Raw genomic sequence first — 16006 nt, forward strand, 5'->3', positions numbered from 1 at the left:
TTGTCATTTTAGTATAGTTCTCTTTTGTTTAAGCTCTCATGTTTATTTCCTTTCTGTCAGGTCATTAGTTGCTGTCAATCATGTGTTTGTTTATTTACTTTTCCTGTTAGTATTTTCCTTTATGTCTTCATACTACTTTGTTAGTTCTTACTTTCCTGATTCCTAATCTTCTATTGGTTATAGTTTCCCTAGATCAGTTTCCTGAGTTAGTCTTTGTTTCCTTGTTAATTAGTCTTCTCAGATTCATTTCCCCTCTCTATGGCTTATCCTCACACCTGTTCAGCATTAATTTAATTACTTGCCTCCCTTTCTCATTGGTCCCACATTGCACTTCCCCCAGTTTAAAAGCTCACTGTTTCTCATTGTCATTTGCTGGTTCCTCCCGTTAACTACCCTGCTGTTTCTCTGCCAACCATCTGCACTACCTTGTTGGAAACGTGTAAGAAGAACGTTATCTCTAATTATGCCTCTGCCCAGTGTCATTCTGCATTTTGGTACAAACCCACTACAAACACTGACACTGCCACATTAATGCTGCCACCAATGTCACCCGACTATGCTGCACCTCTAATGACTTTTTGATAACCACACAGTATGTGTGCTTATCAAACCACACATTCAGTGCCAGCCTTGATTACACATAGTTCTATGTTTTCTTGTAAGTACACCTTATGCAGCTGTCTCACAGAGCTTTAGGGACAGATAAATATCTCAGTTTCAGTTGCATGTCCATTCTTTTTCATATTAACATAAGCCAACCAACTTCTTACACATCCTTAATTGCATATGTTGAGGGTAGCCAGTGAATGCTGTGTAATTCAGGTGGCAAAGGTTAAATATAACAATAGATTATAACATGAAGATTTCTAATTCCAATGGCGAATAATATGCACTTCGACGTTTCTTATTTCCTCCTGTTGTCATGGTGAATCATGTTATTTGCCTTCTATTGATAAAGACTAATATACTAGCACTTGTGCTTACTTAAAGGTTTTACCTTTAAGTTATTACCTTCAAGTTAATGGAGCCCATTTGATTGGGATACTCCAGCCAGTTTATTAATGTTTTTATTAAAAACTACTTTTAATTACTTAATTGACTATTGCTGTTTTATAGGAATGATGAAACAGTTGATAAATCTCTCACATAGCTGTAGATGAGCTAACCCATTATTCTCTTAGCCAAAGCAACATGGTTTCATTGCAGATCTGTCTGTGCCACTGTTGACCGTTTTTAACTGAAAGTTGTTTTTTTCTCTGTCTAGTCTCAGGCTTGTGATCTTGCTACGTTTGAAATCTTGTCAATTGCAATCTCTGTCAATCTCTGCAAATACCGTGTTCAGCAAAAACTGCTGATGGCTATCATGATGCTTCCTCTGCTTGACTTGCAGAATGTTACAGAAGAAATATTGGTTAGCTCACAGTGTGTTTTTTTGTACTTGTTTATATATATATAAAAACTGAATGCTTGTATGTTTAATTTTTGTTTCTCTGGAAGTTTAACTAGAGATTTCTGGACAAATAAGGAGAATGTTAATTTATTATGTCATTTATGTGGTCATTACAATCTGATGTTAGCTAGCATTTGTAGCTTTTGAAACGACTGTTTAAAGGGCTTTTTAACTTATATAACTGGAAATCCAGGGTTAAAATCAAAGGTTAATTTTTGTGAACTGGCGTTTGAACAATCATGAATGAGTCTTCCAGCTGAATGGTTGTTGAACAGTCTTTTCTATTGCAAAAAGAAAAGAAGAACTACCAGCTTGAAAATAAACCAATAGTAGTTAAACAAAAAACCAACTCATGAATATCACTTTACTCTAGATCAGACCCTTTATTATTCAGTCATCTAGATGCCAAAATAATCAAAACATTTTTTGAGATGTTAATTGATATTATGATTATAACCGTTTTATTTACACAGTGACAATGCATGCACAATGTTTCATTGAGCCTTTCAAAAGGAAAGATGTTTGTTGTCAGTGATTTAATAGTGGATAATTCTATGCAGTCTCTAACTGATTATGGAACAGCTACGAAATGAGCTCCTGGGGATTTGTTTCCCCAGATTTTGCTCTTGTACCTGAGTCACACAAATAGAACAGTGAAGTCTAAGAACTGGAGGTAGCTGAATAGAGTGTTAAGTTAAAGAAGATCTGTGGGTTATGCAGGTTTTTAATAAGATAGAGATAAGACAATCTCAATTGTGGGGATGGTTGAGCAGTGGGGATGTTATTAATAACCAATTTAAAGAGATACAAAGGCAAACATGCAAGATGCAAGTGCATTAGTAGTGCGGCTGTGAAAAGATGCAGGTTTAGGGTTACATTTTTATGGATAGGTTTTCACATCCTTGCATTGATTAAATTATATTGATTTAATAACGAGAGACTCACACTTTTATTTTGAAACATGATCCGTCCAGTCTTTTTAGGGGGTTAATTATCATTCAGGTTAACAGATCAGCACATGAGGAGGTGGAGAGTAGGTATGGCAAGTGTCACAGAAAACAACACCTAGTTACAGATAGCAGAGGTGGTAAAAATAAGCACACAAGTAAAGTATTAATTGACATAGCACTTATTGCACCCACAAGACAGGCACATATTGGAAGTGTTCATGCCCTTTACCTGCCACAGCCTTACAAACAAATCTGATAAGGTGTTAACATTAAAATCCCAAAACACAGCTTAAACACAAAACTTCTTCAATCGATTAGCCAAGAAAAGCCAAACCTTCCCTCGAGGCCCTCAGTGGTCCGGTGGGGCCACCCAAGAATGGTGACATTAACTTGACTCAACAAATGTCTAAATAACTTGTGAAGAGCAACTTTCTACATATCAAACAATAAATTAAAAGTCCACTCTTGCCTTTGGAAATAGGGGTTTTCACTACTGCAGATATTTAATCAATTACTTGGTTACTGAGATTTAACAAGTAGTAAGTGTAGGTTTATCTGGGTAAAATAAAGTTGTAATTTAAGTCATTTTTTTCACTTAAAAAATAAATTTTTCAGTTGTGTCATTTTTTTTTTTTTTTCTGGGAAAAACCTCTGTAGTCAAATGCTTATGTTTTTACAGCTATATGTACGGTGGGCTTTAATTTTGAAATTACAAATTAGAACTTGATGAAATCCGATGAGTGGAATCTGGAACTGTTCTGGTCAGCCTGAAGTGAGAGTAATCACTGGAAACAATGTGTTTTCTTGCTATAAACACAGTAATGTCTAAAATGTCATTTTTAAGGGCTTTAATTTTGAAATTTCACCTCAGATGTGCGTGAAATTCGATGAGTGACATCTGGATTTCAACATGAAGTGAGTCTGGTCATTGGAAACAATTTAGTTTTAATAAGCGTGGAGGCTCAGGGAATATAAATGGAAATTCACAAATAATGAACACAAATCACCCCATAAAACAGGAACAAAAACAAAAATGTCATATATATTCGTGGGGTGGACTTTTAAACATCTATTATAAATAACAGCAACAATGACATCAACCACCATGAGTCAGTTCGTTTCAAAAATATTTCTTTTACTAAGATCACAGCAAACAGCACTCCCATGATTAATGGTGTTTTTGCGCACAACAAAATCGCGTGAGGGTTGAGTTGACCGTCATTTTCGAAGTGGAGGCAGCTGGCTTGGCTGCAGTAAAACAGAGGCAGCCGCCATGGCAGCATCCTGGAGGCTTTTACAGCTGGTCTGGCACCCTCTGGCATCCTTGTGACAATCTGTGGCAACCTCGTGGTCAGGGACTCCACAGAGTGCCAGCATGTTTTTAAATAATTCATTTTATTTTCTGTAACAAGTCACAGTAACCATTCATGATCTACAATAAACCGACTATTTGTGAAATGTCTCTTTGTCATCCTTTCAGCAAGTTATACATACACAATCCTATTTATGACAGTTTCCATCTCAAGTAAAAAGCCTACAACCACCTTGTATTATGGATCTACCACTGTTTATTAAATAATTAATAATGACATCATCATTTGAAAGTAATTACTGAATAACAGTCAAAAGCTAATAACTATAATGACAACTTGAGACGGCATGTTTTGTGAATTGGCGCTATATAAATAACACTGAATGGAATTGAACCTATTTGCCCATAATGAGCATTAGCTTTGGCAAAAACAGCGACAGTCGCCGTAGCAGCATCTTGGAGGCTATTACTGTTGATCTGGCACCCTGTGGCACCCTCCGGTGGTGAAAGTACCATTTCTAGTTGTCACTGCCACGAATTGAGGTTGCAGTCTCACGAAAAACACACGAGTTAATCTACTCATAAGTGTGCCACAAAACGGGCCAAACGCCACTCGATTGCTGTCCATTTTGGGTCATCATGAGCGCTCCTGCTATTACTTCCGGGTCAGTCCGGGAAGTTGGCACATTTCCTTTCCGTAAAATTTTGTCATTTGTAAGTGTTTTCTCAAATGTAAATTTGTTTTCTCAAATGTAAATGTGTCTCAGGCTTTTTAAAAGTGCTTCAGATTTAGTAATGTTGGTTTGTACCTCCCGGCCACCGTATAAATGTAATACAAAACTGTCTGACTTTATAATTTCAGTAAACCCCATTCATATTTCTGACTTTCAGTCAGAGAATATCTCAGTTTTAATATCATGAATGAATGCCTTTATCGCTGATGTTCTTTTCAGAGATCATCAGAGAATATTCAAGTTTTGCCTTGTAAATACGTGAAATTAATCTTGAAATTAATTTATTTTTTGGCAGAAATTTACTCTTTTTCTAACCATTGATTATTATAGATACGTAAGTAAAATCTATTATTGTAGCCTACCTATTGCTATTTTAATGTTACAAGGCAAGTCCTAAAGCCCTGTTTGAATGGTGAAAAATTATGTCTTTTCCCAACCTTTCATAAACTACAGGCCAATGGTTTAAAGTTTCTGTTCACAATTATTCTCTTAAAAGCAGCGCCAGTTCTATTAAATTTGGGATAAACTGACTGCATGATCAGATTTGCTGTATTGAATGTACACCTTTTTCCTGCACCTTCCTGCACCTTTTTGTTGCCAGACTATTAATAAATATATATTAATAAAAGAAAATAAAGGTTTAGTTTAGGGGTTCAGAATATTTGCAAAACTCAAGAGCAGATGTTAAAAAAACAAATCAAAGCAGTAGGGGAAGCTGGAATCAAAAGCACAATATGAATTTGAGAGCTTCTTTGGGGTATAAGTGTGTGAACATAATTGAGTTTCTCTGGGGTTAACCTACAATTTGCAAAGTAACCTCTGGCTTTACAAATAAGTTAACAAAAGTCTTGGCCCAAGCCATCTTGTAATCCTGAGCAGCATTAGACAGGTACAAAAAATGAATGTGTTAGAAATGTTGCACGCATATAAATAAGAGTTGTACAGGAAAATAAGTAAAACCACCACATGATGTCTCCATAGACATGTTAATACTATTTCCATTTTCTAATTCTACCAGTTAATTTGTAGCGTTACATCTTGTAATTCGTAATCATTTCAGGTTAATTTTATCTCTACATATTTTTGTCAATATATTGACAATAAATAATTTGTCATTTCTTTCTACATGATTGTTGTGTGAAAGTTTAGGTTCTATGAAATTAGTATCATTTTCTTTCCGCTTCAAACACTTATTGAGAACAAACTGTATTAAGAAACAAAACATTTGATGATATTTGTTGTTCCCAAGATGTTGGCTTATACAGAAGGAATTCCAAAGCATTCAGGAAGCAATTATTTATTTTGGTAACAAATCAAAACTAATCATGGACATCTTAAAGAAGTCTTTTAATTTGGTCCCCCATTAAAAAACATACTCAAGGCAGTAATTAAACTAAGTTGTTAACAAAGAACATATCTAATGACATCTGCTAACCAACATTTATTATGAACTCATATTTTCACCCATATTGCATTTATTTGCAGCCTGTAGAACTGCTGCGCAAAATACTAAAACATGTAACTTTATATGGGTAAACCATATTAAGCAACACCTCAGCTGAGATGTTTAATTTGATCAGTTTTCTGTAGCCTATTCTACGCGCTGTTTAAACTATGTTTAATGATGTTGTCAATCCACTGGCGGTAGTCAGGTATCTTTGTGTACTTATACAGCATGCAACCAGAGGGCAGTTTCCTGCTTGCAGACACCAGCCCATAAGCCTTTCCTCCTTCACAGACCAGCGGACCACCAGAGTCTCCCTGAAGGCACAAACCCAAGATGTGGTTATAGTTTGAGATACAAATATTTCAGTTTTATTATTTCTCCTGGAAGAAAGAACTAGAGACAGGAATGTACCTGACCAGGTCCCGTTTCTCCCTTAGAGCAGTATACCTTTTCCTCAGTACACATCTCTTTTTCAAGTGTTACATTGGCTTCCATGAGTGTAAGAGACATTTGTTTGTTCTTTAAGCTTGTTTGTCCCCAGCCAGAGACTATGCATGATTTTGGCACTGAGGCATTACTCTTGTCTGCAAGAGCGATAGGTTTTACGTTGTTGTTCAGCTTTGCTTTAGAGGACAGCTGAGAGCACAAAAGAAGACATTTAAAAGATTACAGACATGTTATACTATCTGTTTTTCTCTCTTGATAGAGAAGATGATTTTATAAAACACAATATGGAACAATTGATGAAAGTTAGAAAAAACATATTTTGCTAGTATGTATGATGACTTCCATTTTTTTTACCTTCAGTAGCATTATGTCATTCCTATAATAATTTTCATCAAAGTCCCCATGCTGATATTCTTCTTTCACAGACAGAATCTGTTTATTTTTGTCATAGTATGTGTGAAGGCCTAAGAAAACAGTGTAGGACCTAACAAAGAAATGCTTTTAATTTATTTATCTTCTTCCAATGCATGACTAAAATCAGTTGAAATGTAAAATATAAATTTGGTTAAACTTACTTGGCTTTGCAGTGAGCTGCAGTCATAACAAAATCTTCTCTTACAAGGAATCCACCACAGTGCATTGGAAGGCCATTTTCAGATTTTGTCTCTATCAGCACCATGTATGGCCTGCTGTGTGCTGCAACCTCATGGCCTCCAATGATTTTCCCTGCATCAACTTTGTGACATTGTTTTTCACACAGTATTAATATTAATTATACAATTATGAACATTTTACAGAATGAGCCATAATAACAATAATTATAATAAAAGATTTGTAACAGCTTTATAGCAGCGTGATTTTTAAAATGATGAGATAAAAAAAGATTTCAAAGCAGAAACACAGATAATCCTTAACAAAAATAATAACATGGTGATGAGTTCTTTCGGCTACTCCCTTATCCAGGGGTCGCCATAGCAAGTCAGTACAACTTGCACACAGACTAGGCAAGGTTTTTGTGCCGGATGCCTGTCGAGACGCAACAGGGATTAAAACCTGGCTACCCCATTAAAAGACATGGGCTTACCCCATTACACCATAAAGGGACTTGCCTTAATAAAAATAATAAATAAATAAAAAACACAGTAAAAAAATGAAAGTCCCTCACCTTGACTACTAAAGTTCAGCACAAGCATCAGTGCTGCCAGGGTACAGTAAGTGAGCATGGTGAGATCACAATCAGAGCTCGTGAAGAGAAGCAGCAAACATTTCTGAAAGTTTCACTTGTATATGTAGAAGGAGGTGTTTGCGCAGTTTGCTTATGCAAATGAGGTGGCTTTAAGTCTTTTTCAAATGGAGGGAAGCAGAATTACTTGAATTTTCTTTTTTTATGTATTAATTTATTTGTATTCAGCTTGCCCTCACCACACATAGCTGGACCTCTGTTTACATTTTGCCAAAAAGTTCATGATACTTGTTAAAAACAAGTCACAAAAGATATGTTTTTATTATTTTTTCCTAAACAATTATAAAGCTGCTGTGGTTTTGTGTTCAGGTTCTAATTTTGTCTGTCAGTTTCTAGGTATTAATAGATGTTCATATTTTAAACATACATCTTCAATATTTTGTAAAGCCTGGTCCCTAATTTATTCCAGGTAAACATTCTGCTCTTGAGCTTTACTTTGTTTTTGTCTTTGAAAGCCACATCTGTATTACTTGTCTCAGACTATATAGTGTACTTTATCCAGTGTACTTGGTCTTACTGTTCCCTTCAAGGCATTTGGTTAACAGAATATATGTCAAGCAAATTTACTCTCAACATAAGTTATAAAGTATATTATCTCAAATGACTGCCAGTTTATCTAGGAATGGCTACTATGACAGATTAGAACAAATAGATCATAATAAAGTTCAGATCTTTAATCTGAATTTTGCCCATGAATCTGCAGGTATCTGTGCGATCTTTGCAACAGTTGATGCAACAGCATGCATCTACAGAGAGTGGTCGATAAGAAGATTGCCAGTGCAAAGGCTGGTGTGTACAACAGTCTTTGCAGGAGAAGTGTTAAAGTCATTTATCCACACTAACAGTAGGCATGCTTGTGATTGTTATTTGTACTGATTTCTAATAATAATGTTCCACTGTATGAAACGGTGCTAGATAATAATCAGACAAACTGTCACAAAGCCAGGACACGTACTAAGTGACCATGAAGGAAAGGACAGGTTGATTAACAATGAATGCTTTATGGCAGACTGACCCTTGTGTACATTTGAGTGTATTATTGTTTATTTTTTGCTGTAAGAAATAATGCATGTCGCTTCAAGAAGGATTTTCTAAGAGACTGGGACTGATTGGAGGTTTTATGCACAGATGCTTCAACAGATCTAGTAAAAAACAAAGAGATTGCTGGGAATTCTGCAGGAATAATTTTGTTTGTAAATAAAAAACATAAACCAGAGAAGAAGACCTTAATGTGAAATTTATATAAAATTTCAAGTCAGACTAGAAGCTGCTTGACCTTACTACATGCTGCTTAATTATGTGTAAAAGCTTTGAATATCTTGAATACAATTTTATACTTATTCGTAATTCTTAATTCTATTGCATGTCAATGTTTAAACCTTTTCTTTCAGGAATGACAACAAACATTTTGCCCTTGTTGGTTGGGGGAAGTACGTCAAAACTAAATACATAATGACCTTTACATTTCCAAAAAAATAGGTTTCAGTGTAGTTCATACAGTCTTGCAGCTATGTCCGGTGACTACAGCTTTCTATGCAATAGAAACCACAGATTAGTATCACCAGCCATTTCCTCTGACTCAAAATGAATATTTCCTGCTAATTAGTTTTTTTGATTCTAGGTTTTCTTGTTAATATTTTTCCCATCTCTGCTGTTAATGGTGTAGAAAAGTGAAGGTTTTTGTTTTATATGCTGTTTTTTTCTTCTTAACTCCATGCCCCACGCTTTTAATTTGGTAATATAAAACAGTTGATACCTGAAAGAAATATGTTGGTATGGAAAACTATTCAGCAATGCACAATGCATTTAGATTGTGCTTCTGCTCAACGTTTAATTAATAATAGTATAAACCAGTAATAAAAGCTCCACAATTACCTTATGTTTACAATCTGCATGTTTAATCTTTTTGACCTTTGTGTGAAATACAGCTAATTCAGATTAATGTTAAGCAAATGATTTTCAAGCTCTCACATTTAAGATCTTTAGACATATGATGAATTCACTTATTTATTTTTATTGTAAATAAACATGTTGAATCTGATCAAGTGTAATGCACCTGTATAAATACTGCTGCATTTATCATGTTGTTTCTATTATTCAAGATTTTTGTAATCATTAACCCAGCACTCTTTTATGTTGCCATTTCTTTATCTATAAAGGTCTAGTTTTTTTCTTAAGACCGTTGACTAAGTTGCACCATATGGTGTCTCCTGTGTACAGTTCCACAGTTGATATCTTGATTGGTGAAATGGGAACTCTGAAATTTTACGGGAAGATGAAAATCTTTCTTTCAGCAATGCCTTTATTTTTACCACTCTAGACTAGAGAGTACAACCAATACAGTTGTCTTGTCAACTAATTATACCACCTGACCAAAAGAATTGTTTCAACACCTCCAGAGTAACCACAAGCCTCTTGGCTCCTGAACAATGTTGCCCCTGTAAGGCATATCAATTCAAAGGGAGGGCCATGTCTTGGTAGGTTTGCATCTGTGCCAGACTCTTTCAATTATTAGACGATGAATTGAACAGTGTTCGGTGAAATGTTCAAAGCAAAGGAATTTGTAATATAATCTAAGGGTAGCTTAAACCTCTTAATAAGACTAGGCTTGACCTGTCTGATAAAAGTCTTGGTGCTGTTTGTTCCTTCATGTATCAAACTTATGAGGCCTTCACAGTTACATTTATACTGAATTTAAATCACATTTTAAATATGCTATATTTTGCTTTGGTCAGTCACAATAAATCTGTCAGAGAGTGTTACTGGAAAGGACTCAAAAGCAGACAGGCAGGCTAAAGCAGCCCACTGACTAGAAAAGAGTTTAATAAATGAAAAGCAAAAACTTACTGCTTTACACCAGAGTTACACAGAAACAGTTTGACAAGAAACAGGCATGGACATAGGCTGACTTGGCATAAAAAAACAGGATAATCCGGCAAAGAAAGATGACAAAACCAGGAACTAAAATAGCAGGGGAGACAAGCTAGTAGCATGAGAGTAATGTGCAGGCACAGGTGGGTTGAATGGCCTAATTGCATTGTGGCTGTGGCAGCGAATGGGAAAACTAACAAACATGAATGGAGCTAAACATAGATACAAGGAAACATGTGGAAAAGATAGAGACAGAGATCTAGGAGAAATACACTCTAGATACACAAAGAACATTACATAAAAATAAACTAAGAATGTCGGAGTCTGGGAGTTTTCATGTATTGTTTTTGCCTGCTGCTGACACTTACTCACCACTAGATGCCGACAAGATCCTCCGGTGTGGAGGGTGGCTGGTGTTCGTCGTTCTCATCAACCTGAAGGAGCATAAGAAGGTGGAGCTGTCAGCACTCCAGTGCCTGAGCGTTTGCCTTTGTGGTAACTTCTCCTGGCCAAGCTCTATTGATTGAAGTTCAAGTTAAAGTCACAGTATATTTACCTGTTTGTGTGCTCCTCCTCAGGAAACCCACAGCCCTAGTCTCTGATTCCAGAGTTCTTCAGTCCTGGCTCCAAGCTTCAGTCTGGATCCTGTCTCAGTCAAAGACCACAAGCCTTCAGAGAAATCGTTTTGGATCAAGGTCCAGCTGACAGTTCAAGTCCTTTGTTCCCAGGCAAAGCGAACCCTGCTCACCCTCCACCAACTAACTCCACCAACACCACTCCAGAGTGCTCGCCATTTCCCTGAAAAGCTCCCAGGTTCTGCAGCAGCTTATACTCGTCTTCCCAGGCTCCACATCATTCTCCCTCATCCAACAATCACTCTACAACTTGCTGTGCCTCCAGTCCCGGTTCCAGTACCATATCACATTCCTGAACAATAATAAACTTGTTTAACTTTTCTCCTGCCTCCTGAGTGTCTATCTGCATGTGGGTCAAATTAATTAAGAAAACGATGACAAAGAAACCAAACATCTCATAAATAATGAACCCTTAAAAATTAACTGAATAGGAACATAGCATGTGACAAACTGCAAAAAAAAAGTTATGGCAATAGCTCTTTTGAAATAGAAACCTTGTTCGTTGGAAGAAAGACATTAAAACCCCACACTCAGTTAATTGATTCACTAGGTAACCTAATATACAATAATGTTAAAGTGGAAATACACCCACTGGATTTTATGAATTGGTATAGGTTGTTTGGATGGGGTGCCGGGAGCAATTCACTTTTCTCTAAAAAAATAAGGCAATATTCGGTTGGCAAAGTTGGATCTGAATGATGGTCCAATGGAACAATAACTCTTGAACAGATTAGAGCAAAGAGGAGATGGTTCACTTGTTCCTCTTCTGCCAAAACAGCTGTGCCCTGGTCCAACTGATTATGAGACTGTCAGGATGAAAGGCCGCCAAACCAAGGAGTCCTACCGTTTATTCTACAACAGTTGTCACTTTGCCAGACCCTTGCTGGTGCTTTGGCCAGGCCAGAGGGTCAAGGTCAAGCTAGATGGAGAAACTGGTTGGACCACTCCTGCTAAAGTCTTCGCCAAGGCACCAGAGCCTAGATCCTACTATTACTAAAAAAATAGGTATTAAAAAAAGGTGTTAAGTGGATGTGTACAGTGTTATAACATCTCAAATGTGTTCTTAATAGTGCAATACAATTAAACGTGCCTGGCTTTAATAAACAAAAAAGCAAATACAAAAATTGGACTCACAAAACAAAGCATGAATATGATTTCTGCAAGTTCCAGGTTTCTCAAAATAATCTTTTTCCTGCACTCTAAAAGGCTGTTGAATGAATTGTTGAATGACTAAAACATCATGATGAAGTAGAAAATGGATGTTACCAGTGACTTCAATTTAAAGTACAAGTCACATGATTTCACTAACAGCAGTAAGGTTGTTTCACCTTTATTCTGCCTCTTTTCCCACTCTGTTTTAACAGTGGTTACACTGTTAAAACAGAGTGGGAAAAGAGGCAAAGTGCTCCGCTCATCCGCCAACACAAACATGTATGGTATCTGTGTTTTTTGTTAGCCTTAATCAATGATTAAATGTATGATTGTTTTCATTTTTTATTATTTTTCATGATTATCCCAGAACCTTGAGTCAAGTCAAGTCAAGTCAAGTTTATTTATATAGCGCTTTTCATCAACAAGGCACTCAAGAAGCAGAAATAAAGCACAATATACCTGCACCTTATATACACTCATATTCAGTTCTTTAGTATGCATTCAGATAAGGCCCGTTTGCCAGATTAAAAGTACCTTTTTAAAAAAACAACAGATATTTAAGCAGAAATTAAACATACTGTTCATTAAGCCCACATTTCTGTATTAAAATATTTTTCATTGGTCTGATGAAATATTCGAATCCTAATTGTTGTATTTTTCATTAGCTGTAAGTGGAAAATCACCATAATTTACAAATAAAGTGTTGAAAATATTAGTCTGTGTATAAATAATATTATGTGTTTCACATTGTGAATTGAGTTAGGGAAATAATTCAACTTTTCAATAATATTCAAATTGATTGAATATGACCAGAAAACAGCCTAGTGTTGTTCCTTCGACCTCTCCAGCATATTGAACCTTTCTAAAAATGAAGCATTGAGATCTTATTAAGCAACACTAGCAAGAGGAAAGAACAACAACAAAATAACCATTTTATGTTATTTTAATCAAAAAGAAGTTACACAAAACTGTAATCATTCGAATTTAGTACTATGTTGGTGAAAGAGAGAATCACAGTATTTAATCAGTTAAGTTTCATAAGCTCATCAATCCACTCCATTTTGTCAGGTATCTTGGTGTACTTATACAGTTGAAGACCATGGGCTTTTGCTGAGATCACTCCATAGGCCTTCCCATCTTCACAGACTAACGGGCCACCAGAGTCTCCCTGAAAGCACACACACAGCATGTGATGACAGGAAGGCCTATGGGTTAGGTTGTTGGATTTGTTTGCATTAAGATAAAGATGTAAAAAGACGAGGAAGCAGAAAAAATGTGCCTACTTGACCCGGTCTCTTCTCTCCTGCAGAGCAGTACACGATTTTCTCATCACAGAGATCATTGTCAATGAGCGTCACGTTAACTTCCATGAGTTTATCAGACATCCAATTATTATTATTGTCATTGCTTGTTGCTCCCCAGCCAGAGACTAGACATGTTTTTGGCACGGGGTCATTCATGTCTGCCAGACGAATAGGTTTCACATTCTTGTTGAAAATCACCCTGGTAGACAACTAAATCAACAAAATCATATTTAAGAAATATTGAAATCACTATGTTAAACTTTTTGTTTTGTCCTTTTCCTTTAGTGAATGGCCTGTTTAAAAATTTTTATTTTTTTATCAGTGTAAAAAATATTATTCTTACATTTTAATAATTCAAGATACATTTCCAGAACTATATTACCTTCAGTAGCATGACGTCATTTGTGAAAGTTGTTTTATTGTATTTCCCATGTGGAAAATCATGCTTCACAGGCAGACATAACTTGTCTTTATCACTGTAATAATCCATCCCAACACAGACTTTATAGGACCTAAAGAAAGAAAGAAAGAAAGAAAGAAAGAAAGAAAGAATGAAAGAAAGAAAATATAAATCCTCAGTAGGATTTATTACAATAACTTGGGAAAAATTAATTGCAGTAAACTTACTCGGCTTTGCAGTGGGCGGCAGTCATCACAAATTCCTCACTTACGAGGAATCCACCGCAGTGATTCTTTTTACCATTTGCACCGTAGCACTCCACTAATGCCATGTATGGCCTGCTGTGTGCTACAGCCTTGTGGCCTCCAATAATTTTTCCTGCATGAGCTGTTTGACATTCTTTTGTTAAATGCCAAATTAGTTGGAAAGGCTATTAACATCTTAAAATTAGTCTGCATACTTACAGCAAAAGCAAATCTAAAACCATGTATGACCAATCCCAAAACTCGTATGACCCAAAATTGCAGAAAGTAAATTCAATATAGCTTTCACAGTGATCGATATTTTAATGCATTTTTAATGATCTAGATTATTCAAAAGGCTTTACAATGTGTTTCACATTTACCCATGTATGAAAACAGCCTTCTTTTCATTTTACTTCATTGTACTGCACTCTTCTAGTTAGAAGATAAGATCACTGCCCCTGAACTACACCTGACTCCAATTTTTTTTAATATTCTAAATGTGACTTCAGATTAATTATACACAAACAAATATAACAAACATATATAGAAAAGTTAATAAATGCATAGGTTTTAAATACAGTGTACACTAGCATACAATTAAAGAGACTCACCTTGACTATGAAAAGTAAGCACAAGCACGAGTGCTGACAAGATATAGTAAATGAACATGATGAGATCACAATCTGAGCTGTCAAGGAGGAACACTAAATGTCTCTGGACGTTTTTAATCTTTATATACATCCTCTTATCTCAGATATAAGGAGGTGTTTGTGTGTTTTGCATATGCAAATAATGTAGGTCTGAACCACATTAAAGCTGAGGTTGAAAGGAAACAGGTTTTTATTAAACATCATTCTTGTTAATTCTGTTTAATTTGCATTCCATCCAGACCCATTATATTGTTTCCAATCACTGTAAAACAATGAATAATAAATAAATAAATGACTTTCTCTTCTTTGTGAATTTGTTCATCCTGGTTGTCTGCTTTGGGATTATCTGTCTAGAAAAGTAGAAATCACGAGACCTGCAATGATAGGTGACATTGTATTTTCATTTATTTGTATTTCTAATTCATATGAAAAAGACTTGTTAAAGTACTGATCTGTGAGGACCTGAGTGCTATGTCTGTTTGCTGGTGCTGTTTACTGTGTCGAACCTCTAGATGGCACTGGAGACCGTGAGGAGAGGTGACAGGTGTTCCCTATTTCCCTGATCATCCCTGGAGGGGTATTTAAGAAGGAGGCTGCCAGCAACTCATCGCTAGTGTTGCCCTTAGTGGTATAAGCTCAAGCCACAATTTATCTTTGCTTTATTTTTTGCTCTACGTAATCTTCGTATGTGCTCCTTCGCAGGCTGAATTACCTCAACCTGACTTCGCCCTCAGCATTGTGTGCTGTTTTGGATTTTTGACTTCTGGAGATGAGATCTCCAGCTTCATGGAAGAGACCCAAGTTTCCTGTTTCTTCATCTGACACAACCGGCTGGCAGCTTCCTGATTCCATCATTCCTCGGACCTCCTCAAGTGAACTGTGTCCACCCTCCACCTACTGCAACACCACCACCAGAGCCTCAGTACCAAACAGCTTGTATCAAGGTCTCAGGTCTCACCGGTGCACAACTTCTTGGTCCCCCCAGCAGCCTCTGGGTGGGACGATTGCGCTCTCAGAGATGCCTTTTTTCAGGCTTTAGATTATCCTTTAAAGGACGAACTGGCCTTAATAGATGAACCCAAGACTCTGAATGAACTAATCAACTTAGCAACCAGACAAGATAATCGAATTAGAGAGAGAAATAGATCCAGACTTGAACATAGCAT

General features: G+C 36.3%; 2 protein-coding genes and 1 long non-coding RNA gene across 5 annotated transcripts; 1 reads left to right on the plus strand and 2 right to left on the minus strand.

The window, feature by feature from the left end:
- Positions 1 to 5727: 5727 nt before the first annotated feature.
- LOC124874273 (granzyme G-like) lies at positions 5728 to 10561 on the minus strand. Of its 2 annotated transcripts, none has more exons than XM_047375566.1 (5): positions 10431 to 10561; positions 6916 to 7075; positions 6695 to 6824; positions 6305 to 6529; positions 5728 to 6207 (listed from the first exon to the last, which is right to left on the minus strand). In XM_047375566.1, the coding sequence occupies exons 2-5, from the start codon at positions 7017 to 7019 to the stop codon at positions 6043 to 6045; spliced, it is 624 nt and encodes a 207-aa protein (XP_047231522.1). In that variant the 5' UTR covers positions 7020 to 7075; positions 10431 to 10561; the 3' UTR covers positions 5728 to 6042. The 2 variants fall into 2 exon arrangements, with proteins under 2 accessions (XP_047231522.1, XP_047231521.1); XM_047375565.1 differs by lacking the exon at positions 10431 to 10561 and adding an exon at positions 7506 to 8025.
- Positions 10562 to 10828: 267 nt separating this feature from the next.
- LOC124874274 lies at positions 10829 to 11410 on the plus strand. The gene is made up of 2 exons (XR_007039745.1): positions 10829 to 10949; positions 11033 to 11410. It is a non-coding gene; the product is annotated as an uncharacterized LOC124874274 (long non-coding RNA).
- A 1756-nt stretch (positions 11411 to 13166) lies between these two features.
- Positions 13167 to 14906, minus strand: LOC124874275 (granzyme E-like). Of its 2 annotated transcripts, none has more exons than XM_047375568.1 (5): positions 14802 to 14906; positions 14173 to 14332; positions 13928 to 14057; positions 13525 to 13755; positions 13167 to 13409 (listed from the first exon to the last, which is right to left on the minus strand). In XM_047375568.1, the coding sequence occupies exons 1-5, from the start codon at positions 14857 to 14859 to the stop codon at positions 13266 to 13268; spliced, it is 723 nt and encodes a 240-aa protein (XP_047231524.1). In that variant the 5' UTR covers positions 14860 to 14906; the 3' UTR covers positions 13167 to 13265. The 2 variants fall into 2 exon arrangements, with proteins under 2 accessions (XP_047231524.1, XP_047231523.1); XM_047375567.1 differs by having other exon boundaries at positions 14173 to 14344; positions 14802 to 14889.
- Between the last annotated feature and the right edge of the window lie 1100 nt (positions 14907 to 16006).

This window comes from Girardinichthys multiradiatus, chromosome 9 (assembly GCF_021462225.1).
Source record: "Girardinichthys multiradiatus isolate DD_20200921_A chromosome 9, DD_fGirMul_XY1, whole genome shotgun sequence".
NCBI lineage: Eukaryota > Metazoa > Chordata > Actinopteri > Cyprinodontiformes > Goodeidae > Girardinichthys > Girardinichthys multiradiatus.